General features: G+C 43.6%; 1 protein-coding gene across 2 annotated transcripts; it reads right to left on the bottom strand.

Annotated features, from left to right (window-relative positions):
• Nucleotides 1-1,030: 1,030 nt before the first annotated feature.
• Nucleotides 1,031-26,456, bottom strand: nt5c2a (5'-nucleotidase, cytosolic IIa). Of its 2 annotated transcripts, none has more exons than XM_061227889.1 (18): nucleotides 26,362-26,456; nucleotides 21,631-21,756; nucleotides 17,604-17,677; nucleotides 12,610-12,727; nucleotides 12,143-12,238; nucleotides 11,892-11,983; nucleotides 11,329-11,386; nucleotides 11,025-11,118; nucleotides 10,707-10,760; nucleotides 10,304-10,387; nucleotides 9,964-10,005; nucleotides 9,654-9,761; nucleotides 9,183-9,249; nucleotides 8,125-8,295; nucleotides 7,591-7,642; nucleotides 6,666-6,726; nucleotides 5,891-6,067; nucleotides 1,031-3,870 (listed from the first exon to the last, which is right to left on the bottom strand). In XM_061227889.1, the coding sequence occupies exons 1-18, from the start codon at nucleotides 26,391-26,393 to the stop codon at nucleotides 3,646-3,648; spliced, it is 1,731 nt and encodes a 576-aa protein (XP_061083873.1). In that variant the 5' UTR covers nucleotides 26,394-26,456; the 3' UTR covers nucleotides 1,031-3,645. The 2 variants fall into 2 exon arrangements, with proteins under 2 accessions (XP_061083873.1, XP_061083875.1); XM_061227891.1 differs by lacking the exon at nucleotides 26,362-26,456 and adding an exon at nucleotides 22,225-22,244.
• Between the last annotated feature and the right edge of the window lie 1,399 nt (nucleotides 26,457-27,855).

Here is a 27,855-nt window from a genome sequence, read left to right on the forward strand (position 1 = left end):
AGAACTAGGAAAATACACCTGGACTGCTGTTCGAAACATATAGTCGTCATCATAAGTGCAATATTTTTTTTTTTTGGGGGGGGGGGGGGGTTTAGACAGGGATAGGGGTATCAGAAGGGGGGGGCGGGGTAAATCAGGAGGGAGGACTAAGGTAGAGTTTGAAGAGGTGTGTTTTGAGTCTGCGTCGAAATAGGGGGAGGGATTCTGCTGTCCTGACAGCGGTAGGCAAGTCATTCCACCATTGAGGGACCAGAACGGAAAACAGGCGTGAACGTGCAGCTCGACCGCCAGGTGCCCGTAGAGAGGGAACCGTAAGGCGACCAGAGCTGGCAGACCGGAGTGGTCTAGCTGGGGAGTAGGGAGTGATCAGGGATTGTATGTAATGTGGGGCAGTCCCCTTAGCAGCCTGAAATGCCAACACTAGGGCCTTGAATCGGATGCGTGCGGCAATAGGAAGCCAGTGGAGGCCAATGAGAAGCGGGGTGACATGAGCCGACCTGGGCTGACTGGTGATCAAGCGGGGTGCAGCATTCTGGACCAGCTGGAGGGGCTTGATGGCGCACGCTGGGAGACCGGCTAGGAGGGAGTTGCAGTAATCCAGGCGGGAAATGACGAGCGCCTGGACTAGGAGCTGGGTGGCTTTCTCCGTCAGGAGATGACGGATGCGGCGTATATTATACAGAAAGAACCTGCAGGTTCTGGCAGTGGAGGATACTTGTGGAGCCAGGGAGAGGCAGTTATCAAGAGTCACCCCAAGATTCTTTGCCGTACGGGAGGAGGAAACTACAAAGTCCTCCACAGTCAGTGAGAGGTCGATTGACGGAGAGGACTTAGCAGGGATGTAGAGAAGCTCAGCTGGAGAGGGAGAGAATGATTTTGGCAACTGAATCAGGGGATGATTAGGTGGCAGGGAACCCCATACCCCAGGGAACCCCATACTCTATACGAAGAGTGTCATGGGGTCTTTAATGACCACAGTGAGCCAGGACCACCTCTGAAAGACGGATGTTTCCCAGGAAAGAAAACCAGGAACAGAGCATTCAGCTTTATTTTACATTAAACTGGAATTCCCCAAATGTACATTTTCTTAACATTCTTAAGGAAACAACAAACACATTGTACTTTAAAAAACCAAAACGCAAAAAACTGCAAAGAACATGCACAAAAATGATAATAATAAAGTAAAGTAATAAAGTATTCAAACAATTTAATAAAACAATCACTCCAGATGTTGGCACACAGCTTTTCTTTTCTTTTTTGCAAGGAAATATAACTACAGGTAATAATATCATTCTAAAGCAGCTTCAATTTCAATTCTCAAAATTGCACTGATGTCAGGACTAGCCTTCAAGTTCAACCGTACTGCATCAAGGCTGAACCCAACAGTTCATGAGAGAAAAAAACCCAACACGCACGGAAAACATCATACTGGCTTTGAGTTAAAGACAGGGTTTGTACAGAATCCAACCCACACAGGAAAGTCTAAATACGCATTGCTGGAGAATGAGGTTGAAGTCTGTGCCGTCATTGTGTAAGAACCATGGTCACCGTTCCGAAATGGGACTCAAACAAGGAGCCTGCTTCTTGTTCTCGTTATCATTTATATATTCCAGTCATTGTGATGTGAACAGGCCATTCCCATTTACTCAATAAGGGAATATAAATACAGAAATAACACACACAACAGGCTTTCAGTGTTGTGCAGCAGTGAGCCTGAATTCATGAAGTTAACAGAGTAAGTGACACCCTCAGATGTGATGAAACCCAGACTAGCCTCCCTGCTATAGGAGAGGTACAGCCCGTTCCACACACCATGCTAATTTGCTTATTTAGCCTACATTCAAGTGTGAATCCAGTGCCATGAATCAGGCCGTTACAGCAAAAACTATAACCGTAACAGTAACTGCACACTAAAGTGTCTAGCACGGCAGAAAGAAACCGTTTCTAAGTGACGTCAAATTTGCGTGATTCTGGTAATTCACAACGCATGTCGTTTTTATAACATTACACTACATACATTCCTGTTCAGATGGTATGAAGAATCTGATCTCATTGAAAGTTAAAATGAGGTTTTCAGCAGTAACGGGGCAGGAGCATTAATGTAAGAGCACGGCTGACTACAGCAGGATGCTGTACACTCTTAAAGCCTGACACACCTGAAGCCTCGCTACAGTCAAAGCGGCTAACCGCTTTAGCGTGATGTTGTCACTTCAGCACAGTGGCTGCTTAACACTTATACCAGCCACAACTGTCCCTCAGCAGCTGGGCTGGGTGCTCGATTCGAACCGGAGTCCAGTAATCTTTTATGTGCTGCTTTCACTTTGTTTTATTCATAACGAGATGGACACGGGTCTCATGACGAGGTCTGTGACAGCCCTATGCACTTGTGCATACTGAACTGGAGAAACTGTTAGCGGTTAGCTTCGCTAACTCTCCTGAGTTTCCACACCGCAGACAGGACACCGTACAGTGTTACAGGAAGGAGCAGGGACTCCGGCACTGCGCTGGTCTCCAGAGGCGACAGCGCACAGACGCTGCAGGGGCTACAGCGGCAGTGAACATTGGACCATGATTCCCAGTTACAGTAAAGGCCCATCAGCACAATACCATGAGGCTGAGCCCTCCTGCAGGTCTCCACTGAAGCACATGGCACACGCACGACCGGGAACACACAGGTCACGCGTGACTGTCAGAGCGCACAGCACACGCGTGTCAGAGCACATAGCACACGCGTGTCAGGGAACACACAGGTCACGTGTGACTGTGTCAGAGCACACATGGCACACGCGTGTCAGGGAACACAGTATAGCAAGGATGCACACACCCTTAAACTGTTCCAGCCACTGGAGTTTGGTCTTTAAATTCTCCCAATTACATGTGTGTATTTACTGTATATATACATACACACCTATGCAGTTATGTGCTACAACTACTGGGACAGTGGCACCATTGTTGTTGTTTTGGCTCAGTGCTCCAGCACACTGGATGTGAAATAAAGGGTATGAGGTAAAGATCAGACCGTCAGCTTTAATATAAGAGGACCAAATAAGTGGCTGAAAAATATGAACAAATCATACATACAGTATGTGAAGAGACACACAGTAGCTAAAACATTGTCAAAATCAACTGTTTGATACATTGTGAGGAAGCAAGAAAACACTGGTGACCTCAGCAATACCAAAAAGACCTGAAAGACCACAGAAGAGAGAAGAGGAATTGGAATTTGTCCAATTACTTTGGGGAATTTGGAATTTGTCCAATTACCATTTCCTACACGGATCATCTGATATGGATGTAAACGCCCTCAAATTAAAGGAGTCTGCACGTTTCAAATCCAATGTGCTGGAGAACAGAGCCAAAACAACAAAAGTTGTGTCCCTATCCCAGCGCTTCTGCATTTAACTATATACACTTTACCCCCCTAGGACATGAGAAAACAAAAGAAGAGCACTTAAAAACAGAACGTAAAATGAGAGTAGCAGGAGGAGAATCTAGGCTCTAATTCATAAAGTTCAGCCTGGTGTGATACACACAGACAGTAAAAAAAATATTCCCATTTACAAAGACAATCCTTTATACACAGTGCCAATAATGCCTCAAACTCAATGCCTCACTCTGTACAGTTAATCCCCCGCCTGGTTTGGGTCACTCCTCTTCCTCTTCGTCATCGTCCTCGTCGTGGCAGTGCGTGATCTCCTGGGGGGTCTGGGGGAACAGGTGCGGGGGCTTGATCTCGCTGATGGAGCGGGTCAGCTGGTGCCTCTTGCGGTCGAAGTCTCTGAAGTCCAGCGTGCGGCGGTTTCGCGTCGCCATGGGCGACTCGGGCTCCACGTCCACGTGGGCGTGCTCCACCGTCGACTCGTGAGGCATCTGCCAGACGGACAGACGGACAGTGAGGCCCTAGGTGTGCTGGGTGCTACGGAACACGTGTCTCGTGTAGTGTTGTCTCGTGCAGTGTTGTCTCGTGCAGTGTTGTCTCGTGCAGTGTTGTCTCGTGTAGTGTTGTCTCGTGTAGTGTTGTCTCGTGTAGTGTTGTCTCGTGTAGTGTTGTCTCGTGTTGTGTTGTCTCGTGTTGTGTTGTCTCGTGTTGTGTTGTCTCGTGTTGTGTTGTCTCGTGTTGTGTTGACTCGTGTTGTGTTGTCTCGTGTAGTGTTGTCTCGTGTAGTGTTGTCTCGTGTAGTGTTGTCTCGTGTAGTGTTGTCTCGTGTTGTGTTGTCTCGTGTTGTGTTGTCTCGTGTTGTGTTGACTCGTGTTGTGTTGACTCGTGTTGTGTTGTCTCGTGTTGTGTTGTCTCGTGTTGTGTTGTCTCGTGTTGTGTTGTCTCGTGTTGTGTTGTCTCGTGTTGTGTCGTGTTGTGTTGTCTCGTGTAGTGTTGTGTAGTGTTGTCTCGTGTTGTGTTGTCTCGTGTTGTGTTGTCTCGTGTTGTGTTGTCTCGTGTTGTGTTGTCTCGTGTTGTGTTGTCTCGTGTTGTGTTGTCTCGTGTTGTGTTTCTGCCCCTATGTTTGGCTGTGCTGGGTGTGACGGAACAGTAACGAAAACTCACCGTGTTCCGAACACCAAGTTAGCTCACCATGTTCCGAACAGTATAACTTTCACAACGAATAACAAAATAATTTATTCCAGACCAGCTCTGGTTTTTGTGTGTGTGTGTAAAGTCGAATTCCTTCCGTTTTCATAAAAAAACTTTTAAGCATATATTGACAAGGTAATAGTGCTCCACTGTGACATTGTGGTGGGGAAGCTGTTGCTAACAAAAGACTACGAACCGGGCAGGTTTACGTGGCGATGTTCGTACCATTGTGAGCTAACACGGCATTCAGAACACAGGGATGTTGTGCACTTATTTGTAGTTTTCTCTATAAATATTTGTCCAATTCACATCAATAGTGTCCGAGATACTCAATAAGCAACCATAGCCATAAACACATTCCTCAGGAGAAAAAAAACCATTGAAAGGACGTTAACTTCTGGTGGAGGCGGCTGCTGTTCTGTTCGGAACATGGTGAGCTATGCTAGCTATTCTCTGTCTCCGTTGGGTTTTCTCTCGGTGCAAGAGTGAGAGTTCTCTGTGCTATCTGCGGAGTCATCTCTCCCCACCCTCTCCCCCAGGACTGGAACTTTTTATGTCCTTCTCATTCCCTCTGTTTTATGTCCCTCGCCGGCCTTTCACGCGTTCCCTTTGAATTTATGAAACCGGTTGTTTCGATCCTGGATGCCAATTGGCTGAGACGGCATTTTACAGTGATTGCAAATCCGTTACAGACAGTAACAGTAAATCAAACAGCCAGTTTGTGTGCAGTATCACTTTGTAATATTTGTAAGTAATGGTTTGTGTGCAAACCAAATTCAATTGCGTCTCGGTATTGTAACACCAATGAAACAATGAAAACAACACGGCACTAGAGGCTGTGCTATATCATGGCTACAGGGGGTGGCGTGCCTATCAGCCGTGTTGTGAATACAGCGAATACAGGCGTGACTGTATTTACCATACAGCAGGGCCTCGAGTGCTGTATTGTTTAACCATGACCCTGTATCACTAGTTTTTCAACAGCGCTGCGTAAATAAACTGATAATCGTCCGTACAAATCTGAATGGCCAACTCTGTGTTAATGGCGGTTACACAGGCAGTCGGAACACGGATTTCAGTCTTACATCCATAGACTTCAAATCTTATTTCTATTACTTTCTTGGTAAATAAGACAAAAATATTGCCAACGAAGTTGAGACAGTTTGACTCATATCAACATTTGCCAATGGGGTAAAGGACAATTTCAAGCAAAAAGTAATTTAAAACAAGGTCATATTTTCTACTTCAAAGACAAATATATGATTTGAAGTCTTATTACAAGTCAAAGCCCAGAGGTTTTGTGGTGAACAGGGCGCTCACCTGCACGTGCGCGGCTCTGAACAGGTAGCTGAAGGGGTAGTACAGCAGGTTGATGAAGGACGCGGCGTACAGGTCAGCGTAGCGCATCACCTGCGAGGCGAACAGCGTCTGCCGGGAGCCACTGCGGAACAGGCTTCCCATCATGCCGTAGCACATGTCCATGTCGTGCGTCACTTTCTGTGAGGGGGGAGGAGGGGTTGTAATGAAAGCCATACACACATTTAAAGTCTTCATGTATAAAAAAAAAAGCTGCATTAATACATTAATACTATTTCTATTTTGTGAGAAAAATGTCAGCTAGTATAGTGGAGGACAGACAGCACTAAGCTGCTTCAGACCAATTATGAAGACTTCTAAAGGCCAGTTAATAGTCCATCGACAGTTTGTGAAAGTTCTATTGTTGCCCGAGGTAGATGGCGGTCGTTGAAAAAATATATAAATGCAGTGGAGTCGGCCAGAGTATAAACCAAACGATGCTGCGAACAAGCAACATCCATTGCAGGTCGCTGGCCCCAGTCACACTCTGTCACTGGACTATAAACTGGCCTTTAGATGAGCCAGGAGTTCCTCTTCGCTGCAGGGTGTCTGCTATTGCACGGTGGTAAACGAGAACAGGAAGTGGACATCTACCCATTGCTACACTTCAAAACATCTGACAACCAAGTTACCACTTCCCTTTAGGTTAAGGGTTAAGCCATCAGAGAACCCCTTATGCGTGTGTGAGAGCGTGCGTATGTATGCGTGTGTGAGAGCGTGCGTATGTGTGCGTGTGTACCTTTATTCTCCGCTGTATAGAGCTGATGTCAGGCCTCTCATTACTACTGCTGTCCAGATGTCTGCGAGAGAGAGACAGAGAGAAAGAGTGAGAGAGAGAGAGAGAGAGACAGAGTGAGGGATAGACAGAGTGAGAGAGTGAGAGAGACAGAGACACAGCCACAGAGACAGAGACACAGACACAGAGAGACAGAGAGAGAGAGAGAGAGAGAGAGACAGAGACACAGAGAGACAGACAGAGAGAGACAGAGACGGAGAGAGAGACAGAGAGACAAAGAGAGAGAGAGAGAGAGAGAGAGAGTGAGAGAGAGTGAGAGAGACAGAGACACAGACACAGAGACAGAGACACAGAGAGACAGAGACAGAGAGAGAGAGAGAGAGAGAGAGAGAGAGAGTGAGAGAGAGACAGAGTGAGGGATAGACAGAGTGAGAGAGAGTGAGAGAGACAGAGACACAGACACAGACACAGAGACAGAGAGATAGAGGCAGAGACACAGAGAGAGAGAGAGAGAGAGAGAGAGAGAGAGAGAGAGAGAGAGAGAGACAGAGTGAGGGATAGACAGAGTGAGAGAGAGTGAGAGAGACAGAGACACAGACACAGAGACACAGAGACAGAGAGATAGAGGCAGAGACACAGAGAGACAGAGAGAGAGAGAGAGAGAGAGAGAGAGAGAGAGAGAGAGAGAGAGAGAGAAGAGAGAGAGAGAGAGAGAGAGAGAGAGAGAGAGAGAGAGAGAGAGAGGTGATGAGAGAGACTAATTCACTGGTCTGCATGTTCCCGTCTCTCAGTGACACACACTCAGGCCCAGGGACAGTAGCAGGAGAGAGTGACACACACTCAGGCCCAGGGACAGTAGCAGGAGAGAGTGACACACACTCAGGCCCAGGGACAGTAGCAGGAGAGTGATATTGATGACTGCACTCACTTGTAAAGCTCCGCCAGGAAAATATCCAAACTCTGCAGCTCCTCAAACAGAGCTGAAAAACACAAGCTTGAGTCACAACACTTCCATCCGGATTTAATTTTCAACTGTCACCGCTGGCCAGGATTGCAGTACACCCTTCCAAGAAAAACTTTCACTTTTAAAAACAGGAACTTGGCACAGAAGAGCCTACATGCATTCACCTCCCTGCTCAGTAAGGGTAACATAAACAGTGAACACACATTCATTACAGATTGAGGTATTAAAGAGTGAGAAGGGTTAACATTTTTACCCATGTTATTATTAATTTTATAAAACCTGTTAAATAAAATGCAAATATTTCAACATACACAATATCGCTTATTACTTTCCATCTGATAAGGGCTCGCTAAGTATCTGCGCAAGTCAGCTGCCAACATATCACAGGCCAGGGGCTTATCCTCAACTCCGACAGGCACTGAGCTAAAAGCAGTAAGTGTGCAGCGGGATTGTGGGAAATTGAGTTTAAATGACTCCCATAGAGTAAAGCGGACTCACAGCTCTTATCGGTCCACACGTGCAGCTCCTGAGCCAGCTCCGGGATCACCAGGAAGGTCCTCCAGCCCTGCCGCTTCTTGGACTTGAGGATGTCGCCGAAGATGTGGTCTCCGATGTACACTATGTCCTTTCCCTTCGCCCCGAGGAGGTCACAGACAATGTCTGAGGAGCCTGCCATGAGCAAAAAAACAACAAGCATTACAAAAATAAAAATATGTTCTAAAATAAGCAGATAATTATTCCCACCCTTTCCACAACAATAAAACTACTCAATCATCTTCTAGTGTTTTATAGGTTGATGAAAATACTGTTTCCACCCAAACTGATAATACAGCACCCTTACATGTGCTGTAATAAAACTCCCAACAACAAATTTTCAATTGGGTCAAGTCTGAAGATTGATATGGCCACTGCAAAATGGTCATTTCTGGCAGATTTTCAGGTACGCATGGTGGATACAAGGCTTTTAGGGTTATGATTCCACTAACCCTAACAAGAGGACCCATAGCTGGTAGAACAACCTCATGACATGAGCCAGCAACATATTTCACCATTGGTATGACAACCTGAGCCTCCTTCTTGTGATTGCCAATCCACCACTGGTGTCCCCAGCCAATCCACCACTGGTGTCCCCAGCCAATCCACCACTGGTGTCCCCAGCCAATCCACCACTGGGGTCCCCAGCCAATCCACCACTGGTGTCCCCAGCCAATCCACCACTGGTGTCCCCAGCCAATCCACCACTGGTGTCCCCAGCCAATCCACCACTGGGGTCCCCAGCCAATCCACCACTGGGGTCCCCAGCCAATCCACCACTGGTGTCCCCAGCCAATCCACCACTGGTGTCCCCAGCCAATCCACCACTGGTGTCCCCAGCCAATCCACCACTGGGGTCCCCAGCCAATCCACCACTGGGGTCCCCAGCCAATCCACCACTGGTGTCCCCAGTCAAAAAGCTTAGTCCTGTCTGACCATAGCTACTAGTTCCAGCTGAAGTTGAGCATCAGAACAGACACCGATATGATGAACTCAGACCAGAGTAGAGGAGGCGCACTCACCTCCAGAGTAAACGATGCCGTGCTGAAGAGGTCCTGTGTATGTCCCGATTTTCAGCCGTCCTGTGGCCTGAAACAGCACAGAGTCTTCAGTGAGGGGTTAGCATTAGCATGCTACAAGCAGTGCCTTAACTACAATATAAACCCGCCCTACAGGGATAGGGCTAAGGACAAGAGCTCTCTCTGTCTGTTAGCAGGGTAAGCAGGGCTACGCCGCTAGTAGAAGCACGGTGAAGTGCAGTCAAGAGCTCGTAGCAGGTTACTGTGACAATGCTCCCTGGTGATATAACTCTCGAAATAACGTCCTTGCCCTTGGCTTGGGGTGATTTCACCTTGAGCTGTCTGTTCATGCGTTTGTCTAATTTGGACGACTAAGAGGCCAAAGAGGTTCAAATCCCACCTCGGACTCAAATCTCTAACCCGTTACATCTGCATGGACAGTGCCAGAGTCCGACGCATCTGTTAAGTACTCACTGTGTCCACCTGTCTCAGCACTGTCCCCTCTCCAAAGAACAGGGGCTTGCGTGCGTCCACCAAGATCAGGTCGAAATAGGACTGCCATGGCCTGTGCGGGGCGCTCATCTGCACAAAAGCAAAAGGCACAGGGCCCTGGGTAAATATAAGGCTCCATTATGGCTAAAGATGCAGTCCCAGCCCACTTTCCACAGACAATGTTACTCCACAGTACACCTGCTGCAGGTGCTTCATTGAACTGTAATAAATACTGAAGGTCTAACACAAGGCAATTATAACTGAGGCTTGTGCATTTAGTGAATCCACTTACCTTTGGACCATGGGGGAAGTCGAAAAGGTATGTCATAATTTTCTAGAAGGAAAAAAAAACTTGATTAAAAATCACCAAAGAAATGTGATTTACTTTCCATAATTAAGAACAAATGAAAAGTACAACATTAAAAGTAGCACATTGTTGTATGTAACTTAATATCAAATGCAAAATATCAGTGCACTGAAGACTTACGGTCTGCATAGCTAGAGGTTTTTCAGGCTAGATTTTGATCCAATATGGAAATATTGTATAATAAAAATAAAATAAAATGCACTACAGAAGGAAATATGACGAGTATAAGGAAAGCCAGCAGTTAGCAGCAAGCAGGATGACTCACATCAGTGTACTTGTAGTCGCTGTTAGTGGCCAGAAACACTTTGGCCACTTCATTCATCCGGCTCAGCAGGAGGGGCAATTTGGCCTTCAGACAGAGAAAAGACACGTCAAGTTTACAAATCTGCGCTGCTGAATAAGATCAGAAGGGATTCAGAAGATTATGAATTACGAATTACGAACTAGAACAAAGAGAATGAACAACTCTCCAAACTCCAGATAGCATAACATTACATTACATTAATGGCATTTGGCAGACGCTCTTATCCAGAGTGACAAACAGTTGATTAGACTAAGCAGGAGACAATCCTCCCCTGGAGCAATGCAGGGTTAAGGGCCTTGCTCAAGGGCCCAACGGCTGTGCGGATCTTATTGTGGCTACACCGGGAGCAGACAAGTTTACTTACATCTTTCACCACGTACTTCTCCAAATTTTCAACTGTTTTTTCTTTTAGAGAGCCCTGAAAAGCAGCAGAGAGAAATCTTAGAGGCATTTTTCCCTGTTTCAACTCAATAAATATATTTTCACAAGCAGAATATTACAAAGATTTGTGTTGGTTCCATTTGAAATGAGCCAATTCAGGAAAAAGTTAAATTCATGAACTGAAAAACTATCCATTGCGTACCATCGGTAACTTCTAAATGGATCGTACAAACTCAACCCTGCTTCGTATATTTAGTCAGTACAACACAGAATGTAAATATTAGTGGGAAATGTAGGCTGCCTTGAAGTGGACCCAGTCGACAGCGTCTCGGACGTCCTGGAACATGCTCTTGAAGGACATGAAAAGGTCTCCGTCTTTGAATCCAGCATCGCAGCTGAGGAGAGAGAGGAAGATCAAATGAGAAACAATACCTAAACACACATTCACAACAGCTTCACACACAGACAACACACAACCCTCATCTCAGCTGTGCAAGCTTTCTTAGGCTACACATTAAAGAACAGAAATAACTAGACAGACAGTAATGTCTGTAAAAATATGCGCAAATCCACTCGGTATATTGTTGAATAACTTGTGCACTTACCTGGAGTATCTAGAACAGTTTGTGAAGAAGTCAACCAGGCACGCAAAGAGGTAGGTTTCTGCAGGGGGAGATTCAGAACAACATCAGAGGAAATGTTCATATCGCCTTGAAGAGGACTTGGTGTACATGCATCAGTGTAAATTAACATACCATAAGCAATTATATTACAAATAACTATTGAAATGAAAGCAAAAAGACTCGATTTTGTGGCACACCGCTCTCGGATGGCTTCATTTCTCTCTCAGTCTAGCAGTGAGCTCTCTATCCATGCTAAATGCACCTTCTGTAACTGGTTACTGTGTAAGCTATTGCTAAACGGACAAGTTGCAAGTATAGACTGTAAATTATCATGAGCTGGAATTCAAAAATCTGTTTTATTAGAAGTACGTGAAACCTCCCAGGGTAAGTATTTATAGCACACACACACTCACCCTGCGAAGGCATCAAAGAAATCTAATATGGCTGAACTAAAGTAAGAGCAGAATGTGATATTAATCTAGAATTACTCAGAACGTAATGGCAGCAGGTACAGGCCTAACTGAGGAGACAAACGGCTGTATTACCAGGAAGGTTGAAGAGAGTGTTCAGGATGTAGAAACGCTCTGTGTCTCCCCGCTGGATGAACTTGTTGGGATACAACTCTCGAATTTCAGGCCTGGAGGGCACAAACACACGCCCGTCGGAGGAATGACTCATCAGAGAAAGGGGTGAATTAGAGTAACAAGGCGGATTGCATTTTTCATGCCGCTCATTTTTACTAATTTATTTTTCATGAATTATGAATTAACGACGCTGTTGAATACGCTGTCCTTACCCTCGCAGGAAGTTGAACCCATGCGCACAGACCAAGATGTTCCCATAGGCATCCACCTTCAGCAGGTTGCCAAATGTCGTGTCAAACACAAGGCCCCTGGTTTGGAGAGGAACACCGTTATTTTTTCAATTTCTGAACGTTTTTAAATCATATTTTACAAACATTTTTGGTCTAAATCTCAAGAACCAGATCAACACCAGTGGCAATTCGTTGGTACCTTCTGGCCATTCTCCCTTTATTACTGGAGGCCTCCTGGAAGTATAGCCAAAACGTACAGTACACACCAATCAGGATTGGAGGTGTTCACAGGTTACTTTAGTTTTTTTTTTTTTTAGAACAAAAGTAACCCATGCGTTGGCAGAGATCATCTCTGGTTTCAGTATGAGAAGTTCCAGTAAAACGCTGGGCAGTGTTGAGGTCTGGCTGACTGTCAGCTGACCCCACTCTTTGCACTGATTGGTCCTGACCTGGTGGGGAAGGAGGGGTCATAGACGAAGTTGAGGAGCTCCTGGGGGTACCCGATGGACACCAGCCTCTCCACTGTCAGGTCGAACCCCAGGGACTCGTACTCCGGGGACTTGTACACTGAAACACATGAAGGACAAAACGTCAGCGCTTAGCAGAATTCTCCAATACCTAAAGTTTATCAGCTACCCTAACATATCAACGTGCGACCTGACAAAGTGACTTGACTGTTTTTAGGAAGAACTCATTAAGCACCTCAAAGTTAACCAAAGGAAAAATATATATATATTTGGATCTGCCAATCAGCTACTCAGTCAACGGGTTCCTCTGTGCAACCAAACACCTATCCTGGGTTTTATTTTGCTCACAGGAGCACCTGAAAAACCTTTTTGTGCAAAGAAACAGGGCACAGAGGACCCTTACTAATACTGAACCTAAAGTAACGGGGAAAGATCTGAGAATCAGTACAGACCCCCTTCAGATCGACCGTACCACATTACCACAAACCAAGATCAAGGCATTGGATTGGGGGGTCACTTCAATTTCGAATCCAGAATCAAATTTCTATTTGATTAACGAATCCTCATAGAATATCACAGCTATTTTTCCAATTCAAGAATTTAACTGGAACCTTTCTTGAATTTACTGAACAGAAATGGAACTGGCCTAAATCCATTCTACTGGCATACACAGCAGCTGCTACAGCTCAACCCCCTGAGCAGCAGCTGAGCAGAGAACATGTCCATGGCAGGATGTAAGGCATAACCCCATAACAGCTTAAGGGATGTCAATAGACAACACCACAAAACATTTCAGCAGAGGATGAACTGCATCAGTGCATCCATTTATTTTTGGCTTCAGACAGGCTAAAGAGCCTGAGCAAACATTGGGCCTGGGGGTTGAACAGTGGGTCTCGGGCCAGCTATGTGGGTGCGAGGTAACCGATGGCACATACCAGCCCAGCCGTGAGCTGGCAGAGGAAAGCACTGGAGAGGGAAAGTGCAGCTGTGAGCTGGCAGAGGAAGGCACTGATGAGGGAAAGTGCAGCTGTGAGCTGGCAGAGGAAGGCACTGGATTGAGGGGAAGGGCAGCTGAGAGCTGGCAGAGGAAGGCACTGGAGAGGGAAAGTGCAGCTGTGAGCTGGCAGAGGAAGGCACTGGAGAGGGAAAGTGCAGCTGTGAGCTGGCAGAGGAAGGCACTGGAGAGGGAAAGTGCAGCTGAGAGCTGACACAGCTTGCCAAGAAGTACCTAGAAGAGCCTGCAGAGTTCTGGAAAAAGGTATTGTGGACAGAGGAGACCAAGGTTGCCAGCTTTAACCACGTGAAAAACAACTCGCCGGCCCCCACCCGTAACTCCCAGCCCCTTCCCTTTTCTAATGTAAAAAATGTGTATTACACACAGCGTAATTCACCAATCCAGTTTATTACTACCAATTGTAAACATTTTTTAACACACAAGCCATTCAGAGGGTTGAGTATTGACTGAATGAATTCAGGTTAAGAAGCTCTGCTAAAGGGTAGAGCGGCAGAGGCCCATACTAAAGAGCAGCCTAAGCTGAGCAGGAGAGAGTACCCTAATGGAAGCTGTACAGCCAGTCAGCTGATCTGTGTGCGAGGCTCCTGTTTACAAAATACCAGCATGGTGCTCTGCTGAAAGCAAACAAACATCACCTCACCGGAAAGGTCAAAAAATACAAAAACAATGTGTATGTGACAGGATTAATACTGAGACAGCACAATAAAACACATAGGTGAATCTCACAGTGACTGAGAGACTGGCAGAATCCCTTTATTCTTTCAGCATCCAGTTTACAATCCAGCATTTCTCTATCATTTTGTTCGAAGAAAGCAGACTTGCATATGTTCTACATCCTGTAGATATACTTCCTGTTTTTCACTGAATGTTCTTTCCATCTGAATTAGACTATGCCCCAGGTAAGCAGAAGCATCCTGGTATTGTTACAAAAGGGGCTAACTCTGGATAAAAAGGCTTCCTACACGGCTCGCCTACACGGACATAAATACCCGCAGATTAAAGCTGACAGTGTGCACTTCAACCATCGTTTAATTTCAAATGTGCTGGAAGGCAAGAGCCAAAAGAACATAAATTGTGTCACTGTCCAAATACTTATGGACTGCACTCTATGTATATATGCAATTAGGCTGCTCTGAAGGACCTGGGGGGAATTATAGCCAAGCGGACAAAAGTTCAGAAAAACACCAGGGTACAGGAGATGTTAGAGGAGTGTGCGTAGCTTTAAGCCAACAAAATAAGTGTGTCATTTGGAGGAAGGGGTAGCCTTAAAAATGCTCACAGAGCAGTTCCGTGAAAAAGGAAGTGGCTTTTGCAGATGATCTAGTGATAGTCACCCTGACTCTGCAACTTTCTCTTGGACGGAGTACAATTTTTTTTTTTTTTGTGTTTTCTATCTTTCTTTGGTTTTTGTTCATAATTCATCTCATGCACATATCTAACCAGTGTAAAAGAATACATTTTTGATTGATATTTCCAAATTCTATTTAGTCCATGATTTTCATGGACATGTTGGATGTTTGTCTTAAGTGAAAGCTCAAAAATACATTCAAAGCTGCACTAGTTTACATTTTTCATATCACATCCATGGCATATTACTGTACAATTTTCAATAGCCATGAGGTATTTGTATCAGTTACCCATCCCTGAATGACAGTTGGGAATTCTCGAGACAAGATCAAGTTTCGAAAGGGCCACATGTCCTCAAGAGCAGATGTTCTCACTTCCAGAGATCAGATCGTGTTGATCTGAGCTATGGGGTTCACCAGTCTCCTAATCTTATCCTAATCACAGTACATCAAGTATGCACAAGGCATGATTTCAAGTCACCTAAATATTAAGGTGAGTTGGAGTTCAGTCCAAAATAACATCCTGAACAGCTTTTAAGGGGACATAAGCAAGCCCTCTCAGATCTAGAATCTAGTCCCAATTAATAAATTGAAAGTGATTTACTTTGCTGAATTCTTATACATTTAATATAATTGAACAAGGACAGGTGGGTGAAGTTTAAACATAAATGACTTCAAAACACACTTTACAGTGTACACAAAAGATACACTAAAATACAAGAAAATTACAAAATGCCTTAAGGGCCAACCCAGAACTCCTTTATATTTGTGCAGAAATTTGATGTCAACTTGCGTACAGAGTATGGTAAAGATATCAACAGGCATCCAAATTCCACATGAGCTTTCTGATATTGGAGTATTTGGTTACATAAATATGTCTGTATAATTTGCAAAACAAACACATACTCAGTACACTTTATTAGGTATTTATTAGACTTATTTTCTTAGACGTATTGTCTTCTGCTGCTGTAGCCTATTCACTTAGAGGTTGACACATTGTGCGTTCAGAGATGCTCTTCTGCATTTCACTGTTGTAAAAGACTGTTGTGTGTGGAAATCCCGTTTTGCGGTTTTATTACTTCACAGTTTTTGTACAACATATATATGAAGGCAACAATAATTTAAGATGTCGACAACTCAACCACAAGGGGGCAAAGTGGACAGGGTTAACACAGCTCCATTACTGAATCACCAGACGAGACAGAATGTCGGATACGAACGCAGTAAATCCTCTCTGCGCCAAGCTTCATATTTAGTCTTGACCAAACACAGAAACTCAGGGGTTGCAGCTCTCCGTAAAGCCATACCCTTCAGCCCTTATACAGTGGGTTGAGCATGTGTGAAGCTATATTTTACCCGGCTGATATCCATCATAAGTAACAGATAACTGTCAGCACTTGGAAGAAGCCAAGAAGCCTGGACTCTGACTCGAGAGTCTCCCAACGAAATCAGAAGGCACATTGCCAATTCATCGTCAGTTCTTAATGAGAAGCACAACAAGAGCTTTTGTGCAGTCTGTAGAAACGGCTTAAATGTTGAGACCAGCACAGGCAGTTAGGGCCATGCTGCAAGAGCTACTGGACTTGCATTAGCGTTAGCTTTGTGTGGCTGTTATATTAAGGCTGTGTAGTCACAGCTATCTGAACTGCACAAACTGTAGCAGTAACATGGATGGCAAATGTCGCAGTTGCCATCCCTGCAGCACTGATCAAACCTGAAGGCCTACTGCAGGAGACGCACTCCCCATCCCCCAGGCCAGCAGAGAGAGGAAAAGCTTGGCGGTCGTGTCACCGTGGAAACAGCGGGGGCAGGAACGGCGAGTGCGCTAGCTCCGCCGCAGAGTGAACTTAAGAGCCGCTTCTTGTAAACATCATCACTCCCTCACAGGCAGATCTGAATATACGGCCAGAGGGTCCAATGTGTCTGGCCTGGGGGATGGGCTTACAGCTGACCCGCTTGTCAAAAACAGGGCTATTTTCAGGCTTGTGATGGACACGGCAGTTAGCGGTTACCAGCTAGGCCCCTTTACAGGACTCTCTGTCCTCGGAAATGTCCGCCAGAGCCAAACCCTCATCCCGAGCCTGCCTCCGGTCACATTACAGCTTCAGTGATCGAGCGCGAAACCCTACTCACCGTCGTAAATTATTCACACGCTACGGGCCTAGTAAACACACCATCCATGCCAGCCACCTCGTCACACGTCAGAGTACAGAACCGTTTGCTGCACAGTTCAAGCCATGTTGAGGTTGCGGTTTCGTTTTCTTCAAACCCTGTTCAGCAAATCCATAAAATGCCAAAATACCTTCTGGAGAACGCATAGCCACCAGGAAAACTCAAGTATCGCTGGCATCGTCCTCTCCCCTTTTAATATTGAAAATAGCGTAGCGAAACGGACACCGCTAAATGTATGCCAAACATGATCTGCCCCCTATTCGCAAAACGCAGGACTTCACTTTTAAACACAAACGTGCTCGGTTTAAAATTCTATTCACCTCGGGCATTTCACAAGCGCACCAGCTAACCGTGATTTACACGCTACGTGTCAAACTGAGGAATGAATGTGTTCATGCCAAGACCTGAAGCCCGAAGCTCCACAGACACATCTCTGCACTTACCTGCTAAAGTGTAATCCATATCAAAGCCAAAGCACTTAATCTTCTCCATTGCCAAGCTTCTGTTTACAAATACTCTGAGAAGATAAAGAATGCAGACAGTCAGTCCATTAGACTAAGCAGCAATGTCCTCACCACTACAAGAACACTGCAGAAAAGAACATTTCCCAGAGCTGAGAAAGTTATAGCTGTAAACAGTCAGAATCAACTCCACACACACACCCAGGATACTCACTGCACTTACGACGGCCTCGGGAACAGCAAGTTACAGCACAAACAATACACGTCAATGAATGCTAACTCTGGAGCAAATTAGCTCTTCAGTTTGAAGAAGCAATGTGGCCAAGTAAAAAAATAACTTTCAATAACATTACATTTCCAGCATTTTCCAGCATTGGAGAAACTGGCACTTAACAAAATTAATTTAGCCCCTCTTATATTTATAACTTTGTCCTTACAAGCTTAGTATCGGTTATGATGGAGGACAAGAAACCATGGAAACAGTTTACCAAACATTTACCAAGGAAACAGTTGACTGTAACACGGTCACCTCAACAAATATACAGTACAATCAAACCATATCTCCTGCATGCAAAGAAATGTGTATTCGTTTACACAACCCATCACACACATCTGAACTTGAAACTTCAGAGGCCTTCCCCATTCCTCACCTACAGGGTTACAGCACTCTCTTTCATCAGTGTTGTACAATCTGCTATAATGCAGAATCTACAGCGAGGGTCTAGCACTGCTTTTCATACGCATTAGACATATTCACACAAATACTTCTCTGGTCACAACAATGATTCACCCTTTCGGATTGCCTGCAATAGTGATGATTCAGTATGAGGATGTCTGAATGGAAAAACCTCGTGGTGAAAATGTCTATTGGCATACAGTGCAGTCTGTATTTGGACAGTGACATATTGTTGTTGTTTTTGCTCTGTACTTCAGGAAACTAACAGTTGAAATAAAACAAATCATTATGTGGCTAAAGTGCAGACTTTCGGCTTTGAGGGTTACATCCATATTGGGTGAACTCTGTAGGAATTACAGCCCTTTGTATACATAGTCGTGCCCCCCCCTCCCATTTTAAGGGACTATAGGACCAGTGGTCGTTTTATTTCAACTGTTTGTTTGCTGCAGTACAGAGCGAAAACTAATTGTGTCACTGTCCAAATACTTTCGTTTTGAACGACCGAGGCTTCCACTTCAGTCCTCCACAAGCTGCAGGGAGAGTGAGGGAGACTTCAACCTTCATTTTCTCCTCTTCAGTTACATCAAAACGTTCATCCACCCAACCGCCACCGACTCAACCCAACATGGTGACAAACATGCATTAACAAAATTGTCTTTTGAGACCAAGAACAAAGAAACCTACAAGAATCTCAGTTTCCGGTCATTTTCAGTAGCTGCCCAGTCGTGATTTAAATGTTGCTTATTGACACTCCGAACTCACACTACACAAAAAACAAATCCATTTTAAAGATCCCGTTGCTGCTGTTCTTAAAATGGAAATGTAGCTGTTCCTTGAAAACAAAGTAACTAATACAAACATTGAACATATTCGCCACATTGAAAATAAACAAAAAATAAAATTATGAATATATATATTTTATATATAGTTCTGTCATACTACCCCATGTACTTGTGCTGCAGTAAGGACCAACCTGGCGCTTATTACAGCACAATGCCCTGTTACAGACATCCCACAAAATAAATGTAACCTTACAAAACAGCAGATGTAACTGTGGGACAACCTTGCATATAAGGGAAAATAGCCGTGGCAAAGTAAGTCTACCATAATAAGATCCATCCCAACAGGGCGTCTGAGCACAAGCATCAAATACAACTTTACAGTCGATCGATGCCGCCAAATGATTGGGCCTGAAGTTTACTTTCAGATGTGACAAAGAGCCTTTGTTCTTTGATGACACTGCCACTTTGCAAGCTGGTTACACTCAAGGAAATGAGTTAGCTTAGAATGAGTGGAGATGAGGTAGAATGAGGGAAGGAGGATAACTCACACAATGTTCAACAAGTCCCATTAGCCGCCCTGGGGCGCCTACACTAATCCACACCGCACGGCACTGTTAAACACTGATGTCCCATGATATATCAATGAACACACATCATGTACAGAGGTCACTCAAGTCAGTACTGCAGGTCAACAGCAAAGCGTAGCGTACAGTACCTCATGGCTGGATGGTATTGGACGGGATCCCGTGGAAAGCTTTGTGATAAAGGGATAAACGCGCGATGCATTACCACTGCATGTCAAGCTGCCAGCACCTCTGCAACAGTATAGTCTACCCCTGGGGACGTCGTGCACAGCCAACAGAGCCCAGAACAAAGGTTCCGCCCCTGCTTTCTTGTCATTTAATTTCTGACTCGCGGCTCAAAACAATTACGCGTATTCCGTCTCGTTCTCTGTTGTTGTTGTTTGTGAGTGGAGTGTTGTTTGTCAGGCTAGCAAACGCATACAGACACCCTGAAAAGACATCTAGAACATTCCAATAGCAGAGAAGTATGTGGGGGAAGCTATTCAGCATTACACGCTGAACCGATGGCCTTTTCTGAAGCACTGTACACTCCTGTAAAAATTAACCTTCAGTTTAAAAGGGCTAAGGAAACCCCACTTAGTGACGCAACAAATTGTGTTATTGAGAAAACTGAAAAGTAACTGCTCAGCCAGGTTTTCGACTGAGGTGGGTGGCATTCACAGTACTGTTTCTGTGAGATGTTAATTTGAATTTAATCTTGATTTATTGTACTTGCGTGTGTACTCTGTTTCTACTATAACTGGTCGTTGTTGTCTGGTGTTGCATGAGGCCCAATGTCTGTTTGCAATTGTCAAGATAAAATAGATCTAATAAGTTAAGTAAATTTATTCAATCATTTATCAGCCACCAACACATCACGTCCTCCTCTAGAACTATTAAGCAAACTCACAGAATGCCTTGCTTCTGTGAAGTTACTCATGACATTTCTTAGCTAAACGATGGGCAAAACTTACCTTGAAATGGGCCTGAATATATAAAAAATCTACGGTGACCAGATTTACGTTATCTGTTAATCATATTCTTTTTTTAAAGGCAATACTTGCACCAACAATGTCTCACAGCCTTCAGGGGAGATGGGACATGCAATGCGTTTAAAACTGGCCACCCAATTATGCTCCACTGACTGTGATATTGTCAATAAATAGACCATCCTGACACACTTAGTTCATTACAAAAGGGATTCAACAGTTAAAAATGGACTAAATTAAGTTTCCTTTCTTCCCGATTTGTGGAGAAGCCAATGAACGCAGGTCAGAATCTTGACATAATCCAACATTATACATTATACAACAACTAAAACATGTAAAAATGACATGACCCCAGCAAGGAAAAATGAATCCAATCATATTAAATTAATAACTAACTTTCAGGCTTTATAATTTTTTTTGAAAACACATGACTCTGTTTGAAAGGTTTAAGCACTGCCTTAGTCTAAGTCAAAAGACCGTCTGAAACACCCTCTCCAATTCATATCAAGTGTTTGAAGGGCTCAGATTAGTCTCCGTCTGTCCTTTAAGTCACCTTTGAAAAATAAATTGTGCACCACCATTATGCAAACACAGGCTTCCTCTCAGACACCATTTCCCCTCATTCCCTTTCCTCACAAATGAAAGTTAGTCAGATTCCTCAAAATATCAACACTTCAAGCATTAACCACTGTAGGCTTTCTTTGCACCATTTATTTATCTATATGACAACATAAAAACATATTATATTAATTTTGTCCATACGTAATTTCAAAGTCCAAAATTCTTTTGAAGGGGTCCAGTCAGATTGTGAGTTCCCTTTAAAAAAAATCCCCTGAAATTGTATTTACATGCACGTTAACTTGCTATGTTTTGCATACATATTTAACTAGATATATAAACCAAACCTGTGCCGTCCTCACACTCAAAGCAGGTAAGAGCAGCAGTAGAAAATAAGTGCATTATGGGACTTCTCTTGCAGTCAGCCAAGTGCATCTATACCTGTGGTAGGCCTCTCTCCGATACTTCTTCATTGCGAGTCCATCCATGTTCGCAGGAAGGTCCGCATAGTTCTGTAACCGGTCACTCCACGAAGTGGTCATCTTGCAAGTTGTTAGGAAATTAAATCTGTTAAAAGGAAAACAAAGTACCATTACATACAAAACAATGCAAACAATAACAAATACAGGACAGAATAAACTATTCACAACACAAATTATGAATGCAGAAAAAATAGTTAAGCCACTTTCTCCTCATTCCAGAATATTCCATATACAAAAATATAAAAAGCACTAGTATACTTCTGTACAGCTCAGCCCATGTTCCTCAAATGGTTTATTTTGTTCAAAGCGTTATTTGACAATTAGTCAAATAACAGCTTGACCAAATCACAGCTGGTGTCATCTACAGCCTAATACATGACTTTCTTATTACAAGCATTTTTGGTCAACTAAAGCTATAATTATACATGAAACAACTAGAATAAACAACTGGAATAAACCTTTAGTTTTTGCATGCCTGACACCAGTCTGTATTCCAAGCTAAACTTGTCATCTAAAATATCACCTATATCATGGTACTAATTGCAGCCCATACCATCAGCCTTGGTCTGAAATCCCATAAGCCTAAAGTGAAGGAATCACGTGCTGCATTGGTAGAGTAATTCACTTTTACTGTTCTATTAAAACAAGCTCTGCTCACATTGCACCCAAGGTGTCTCTAAGCTTTTAAGCAATAGGGCAACGTCCTGACTGCTATCTTGCCATCAACCTACCAGCACTGCTCTGCCGCAGTGCAGGAACTCAGTGTACCTACCTAAACATTGAACATCAGCAAGTCACAACAAGTTATGGCTACGTCCCTTGGAGAAATCCCAAAAGGCTAGCCTTCACCAACACATTAAGACCAACCAAATGTGCTACTCGGCCTCTAATCACCTATCACAGAGAGCAGCCTTATTAGAACACACGCATGTTCTCTAAGGAGAGCTAACTGACACATGCTATGCCTGTCAGAAGACAGAGCTGGCACACACCCAACAATAACAGTGCGCTGCTAGCCTGCTCCTGCCTGTAGGCCGAATGCTTGTCTGACTGCTGGAACACAAAAGCCAGCTCCATAATAACCGCGCCTGAGGTAGCCAAGTCAATTTTATTTGTATAGCGCTTTGTACAGAACCCCGTCACAAAGACGGTGTACAGAGTAATAGGAAAAAAAAGGGAAAAACCAGGCTTGAACCCCTAAAGAGCAAGCACTCCCTGTGGGAAGAAAAACACTCGGCAAGAAAAATCTCCTAAATCTCCTCCTCAGGTCAGACCACAACAGGGGAAGTATGACGATAACTCTCCTCTTAGACACGGGGCTTAACTGAAACAGCACAGACGACCGCGTTCCAGGCCGGTGAAAACGACCCGCGTCAACAACAATACTTTTCCATTGGGCCGGGGAACGACCTGAAACTCAAGCAGGGTGATATCCTCCTTCTCTCTTACACAGGGTTAGGTTACTCTGGAATGAAACACTGAGAAGTGGCTGTCTGTACAAACACAATGCTGGGGTTTCGCTGCATAGACTATCACTGCTCACCCCAGAGGTCCTTCCACACATTACACTTTTACAGACAATACATCTATAGAGCTGGACTAAGTGGCAAAGCTGCCAAACCCCAATGAAAACACACAACTGCTAAGTAACAAGCTCTCTTCCCTACCCATTATGCTACACCGTTGCTCCATTTGATGTAGTACGTCAACGCTTCACATAAAACCAACAGCACAATCAATGCCTGAGTATTCACAGGCTCCTATTTATATAAAGGCTATTCACAAATGTTTTATGCTATGTGTTTTGTGTGTTATATGTGTTGCTATGTGTGCTAAATACGTTCAGTGTGTTGCTATATGTTTGCTGGGGACTTGATAATGTGTATTTGTTGCCATGTATTATTATGTCATGACTCATGTTCTTTTATGTTTTCACGCCAACCTGCCCAGGGACGACAGGTGAAAATGAGCCCTTTTGGCTCAATCCGCCAAATGTTACATTGTGTTTATTAATGTGCACTGTTACTTTAATAAATAAACAAACAAACCAAGTCAACAGATCAAGAACAGAACTGGAAGAATCACGCATACTGTACAAAAGTCAGGTTGCAACCATTATCGATTATTAAACGTTTGTATAATCTGGGCAAAGACCACGCCTGTGTAATGACTTTATTTTCAGTTGACTCCTTAGGACAGCAACAAAACAAAAGGCTTTCCTCAATAAGACCCATATAAAGTCAGAGTCATGCAAACCAAAACAGAAAAAACTGTCTTTAACCTTTAAAACTGACAACTCTGGCTACCGTCTATAGACTGGCATTCCAGGAAGTGAACACTGAAATTAGCAGTTAATGAGAAGGTTGGTGAAAGTAAATTTATCTCTTGCTGTAATTTTCTTCCAGTGAATCACTGAGGTAGGAGTCCACTGTAAATTTGGATTTATAATCCGTTCATAAATGTGAAGGTAAATATCGGAGACAAGCAGAACAAAAGAAAAGAAGATCACTTGAAAAGAGGTTGGTTGTTGTCATAGACTATACAGCTCAAACAAATATGTTCTGATACCCAAACAAGGATCAATGTCAGACTGAAACAGTTCACCAATAAGCCAAGCGCTAACAAAAAACATTGCTGCCATGTAGTAGCAATGTGAGAACACTGACAAAACATTCCAGTAATATTGTGAGAACATTTTATGCTAGCTTAATCAGCTTAAATGGTTCTGCTTTGAGAAAGTGTCCTCACTGTGGTTTCTCACCCTTACATAATACTGCCTTCAGGTGTGCATACACTGTTGGAAAAGCTGTTCATCCTTCTTTTCCCACCCCAATAATCATCCTTCATCTAGTCTGTGCATTCATCATTCACTGCTGACAGATCAAAAAGACATTATGAGACAAATGTCTCGCAAAAGATAATGCATTTCTCCAATTTCAGCAAGAGGATACGCTCTGAGTAAAAATGAAGCAAACGCCCCAAAAGCAGACAGCAAAACACCTCTCTGTTTTTGCTAAATAAAGAGATATTGCTATATTGGAAAGATTTGGGGCTGTAACTGCACTACAGCAATACTTACACATTGCCAGCTTACAACTGTGAAATCAATCTGTGTTGTACCCTGTACATAAACTTTCATCTAATCCTCCATCCATCCATCCATCAAATGTTGCATTATCCGTTTAATGTTGTTGTAACTAGTCGGGTACCTTACTCCGATGACTGTCTATGATTCACCGAATACATAGCCCCATTACTACCGGCAGCACTACATTGCCCCTACCCTCGATAGCAATCCTAAAAATTTCCATTTGTTGGAAAGGTCGTTAACTGTCGTGTCAAATAATTCATGGGAGAAACGTTTTCTTGCAGCTGCAGAAAGTAGGCCAACAATTTATCATGTTCCAGTCTCATAACAGCGCACATGCATTCACAGTATGACCTTCGACAAACGTTACCCTACATTTATCCAGCTAGCCTATTTTTTTTTGGAAATAATTTCGTTTAAGGAAAGGTTGATTGTTTGCTGACAAAATAATCTGTAAAACATGACGTTATATCGAATCTAGAAAACCAAACCAAAGGTTGAGATAGGAAGTTTAGAGTTAACGTTACCAGTACCTGATGTCAACGTTAGTATTCGTGTTTAATCACATTGCAGACGAATTCGCTCAATGTGTTTTTCGATGTCCTAAACATTTGTTCTGGTTAAATAATCAATTTATGTGGCTAATATTGTATATACTACAGCAGCCAACGTTACCAACCTAACTAACGTAGGCTACCTAATTTAGCAAGCCAGTACCACGCAGGTTAAATACGTAGCTAGTTAAATAAACTAGCTAGTTAACTTAGATATTCTTAGATAGGCACCAGTTACCTAGCTAACCTAACTGGCTAACCGCACAATCACGTTAGCACTGGCATAAAATAGAGAACAGATCTGCTGTGCTTCTCTGAAGAAAAAAGCGTCGGCTTACTGGCTAAATATAGCAGGTGTTTAGGTCGTATCTATAGTAAGTTCAAAACAATCGACTGGACTTGAAACAATTATCGAGTACAATAGAAAGCAATATATCCTCCAAAACTTTAGTTGTTATAGCTAGAAAAGTGTTATGAGACAACTAAACTGTAAAATAAGCCCATTAACATTAATATGCGATAATGTACCTAGGGCAATTTGACTAAAAAGTTTGATAATCGGGGCCGCACTTAGTAGCTAGCTAAATACCGGGAGAATAAATCTGCTCATCGCCTTTGCTTAGCAGCAGTAGCTAGAAAATTTGAGTTCCCAACTAAGTGCAACTCCCTTTGGGCGAAAGTTGGTAACAAACACACCGACCAACGAAACAGCTAGACACACAGAAATAATAGCTACATTTCTGTTCACGGAATTTCACCATTTCAAACAACCGTGCAGGTTTATTGAAACACCCTTTAAAAGTGCAATTATACTTTGCTAGCTAGAGCTAGCTTCCTCATACTGTACGACCGCAGTGCTTTTCGTGCTCGGGCATTTCGCTTTGGATGCTGCTGGTGAGAACTACATTCAAATTCATCACGCCTAACTAAAACATGTATGGAGGATGATAGAAATAATAAGTAAATGAGTAGTTCCACAAGCAAAACGATAAGTAAACAAATCTAATACACATCTACAGCAGGATAACTGATAACGGTAGTTACTCACCGCTCTCCACTGTCGCAACAACTGCACTGCATGCATTTCAGAGCATGCGCGTCAGGCGCGGTAGCGCTAACGTGCTGTAATGCGGATATGCCAAAGACAGGCATCTTATGAAGCCCCCGACAGGAGCTAGAGCCAACTGGTTTACTGTAGAGGTAACTGACTGAGAATTTTTTCAAGGAAGAAACAGTTTAGGATGTAATATTTGAGATTCCATCGTTGTTCTCCAAACAAAAGTAACTTATGTACTGTATTTGTTGTTAAAAACAGAATTTTAGACAAAGCATCATGCATAGATATAGGGGTCTAAAGATAATAGCTAAAAGGGGTTAACACTTTTATCTGATTGTATGTAAGAATATGAATCAAATAAAAGTCTGTATAATTTACATGAACTATACAGAATGCAAAGAACACACCATGAGTGCAATTTTTTCCCAAATGTGTATGTATTACATATGAAAATTAATCCAACAAAAAACTTTCAGAATGAAAAGTCATCATGTGGCCATAAGTATACACTCCAGACACATGCACAAATAGAACACAGTTAAAAAATCTCTGGGCACAGGCAAGGGATACGACATTTCGAAACCATAAGCCATAGGATAATATTGCACATCCCGAAAACAATTCCTGATATTAAAAGGTTTTGTGCGTGAGTGTTTTAAGCAGGGCAGTCGTTTGCAACAGGGTGGTTTCTGTTGGAAAACTGAACCAGAACAGCGAGCCCTGGTGGTTAAAGACTTCATTACATTCAAGATGACATTATAACACTAAAAAACGTAATTTATAATTTTAACACGGAGGAGTTATGCATGGGTGATATCCATTTCCACAAATTAGCTGTTTACATCTCTCCATTAAATTATGAAATAACAAAGCTGAAAATATGCCCAGGTGTGATTTTATTCTGTTGATTTAATTTGGGTGCCTGTAGCCTCGTGGTGATGGTACATGACTGGGACCTGGAAAGTAACTAGTTCAAGCCCCTCCAGCTGTTGGGCCCTTGACCCACAGTGGGGTGCTGGGTGCTGAACTGTCGCTGCCCACTGCTCCTAAGTAACTCGGATGTGTTTGTATCTTCGCAGCTCAAACGCACCAGCTAGTAGAGAACGAATGCCATTCCACAGGCACGCCCCAATTCCCTCATTACCCTGGTGCCTCAGGTCCAATTATTCAATCAAGAGCCGCACTCACATTACATTACATTACATTATTGGCATTTTGGCAGACGCTCTTATCCAGAGCGACGTACAGTCGATTAGACTAAGCAGGAGACAATCCTCCCCTGGAGCAATGCAGGGTTAAGGGCCTTGCTCAAGGGCCCAACGGCTGTGCGGATCTTATTGTGGCTACACCAGGATTAGAACCACAAACCTTGGGTGTCCCAGTCATTTACCTTAACCACTATGCTACAGGCCACCCCACACTCACAACTGCTGACACTTACAAAAATAATGAGATTATTATCCTTAATTTTCCCAAAGGATACAG

The sequence above is a fragment of the Conger conger genome, chromosome 18 (assembly GCF_963514075.1).
Source record: "Conger conger chromosome 18, fConCon1.1, whole genome shotgun sequence".
Taxonomy (NCBI): Eukaryota; Metazoa; Chordata; class Actinopteri; order Anguilliformes; family Congridae; genus Conger; species Conger conger.

Bases quoted from the DNA above. Each gene is read 5' to 3' on its own strand.
- nt5c2a (XM_061227889.1), bottom strand. From the start codon at position 26,393: ATGCAGTGCAGTTGTTGCGACAGTGGAGAGCG. The intron at 11,387-11,891 runs GTAATACAGCCG...CTCCCCCTGCAG, and splicing joins CACTCTCTTCAACCTTCCTG to AAACCTACCTCTTTGCGTGC. The intron at 8,296-9,182 runs GTGAGTGCGCCT...TGCTCATGGCAG, and splicing joins CGGCATCGTTTACTCTGGAG to GCTCCTCAGACATTGTCTGT.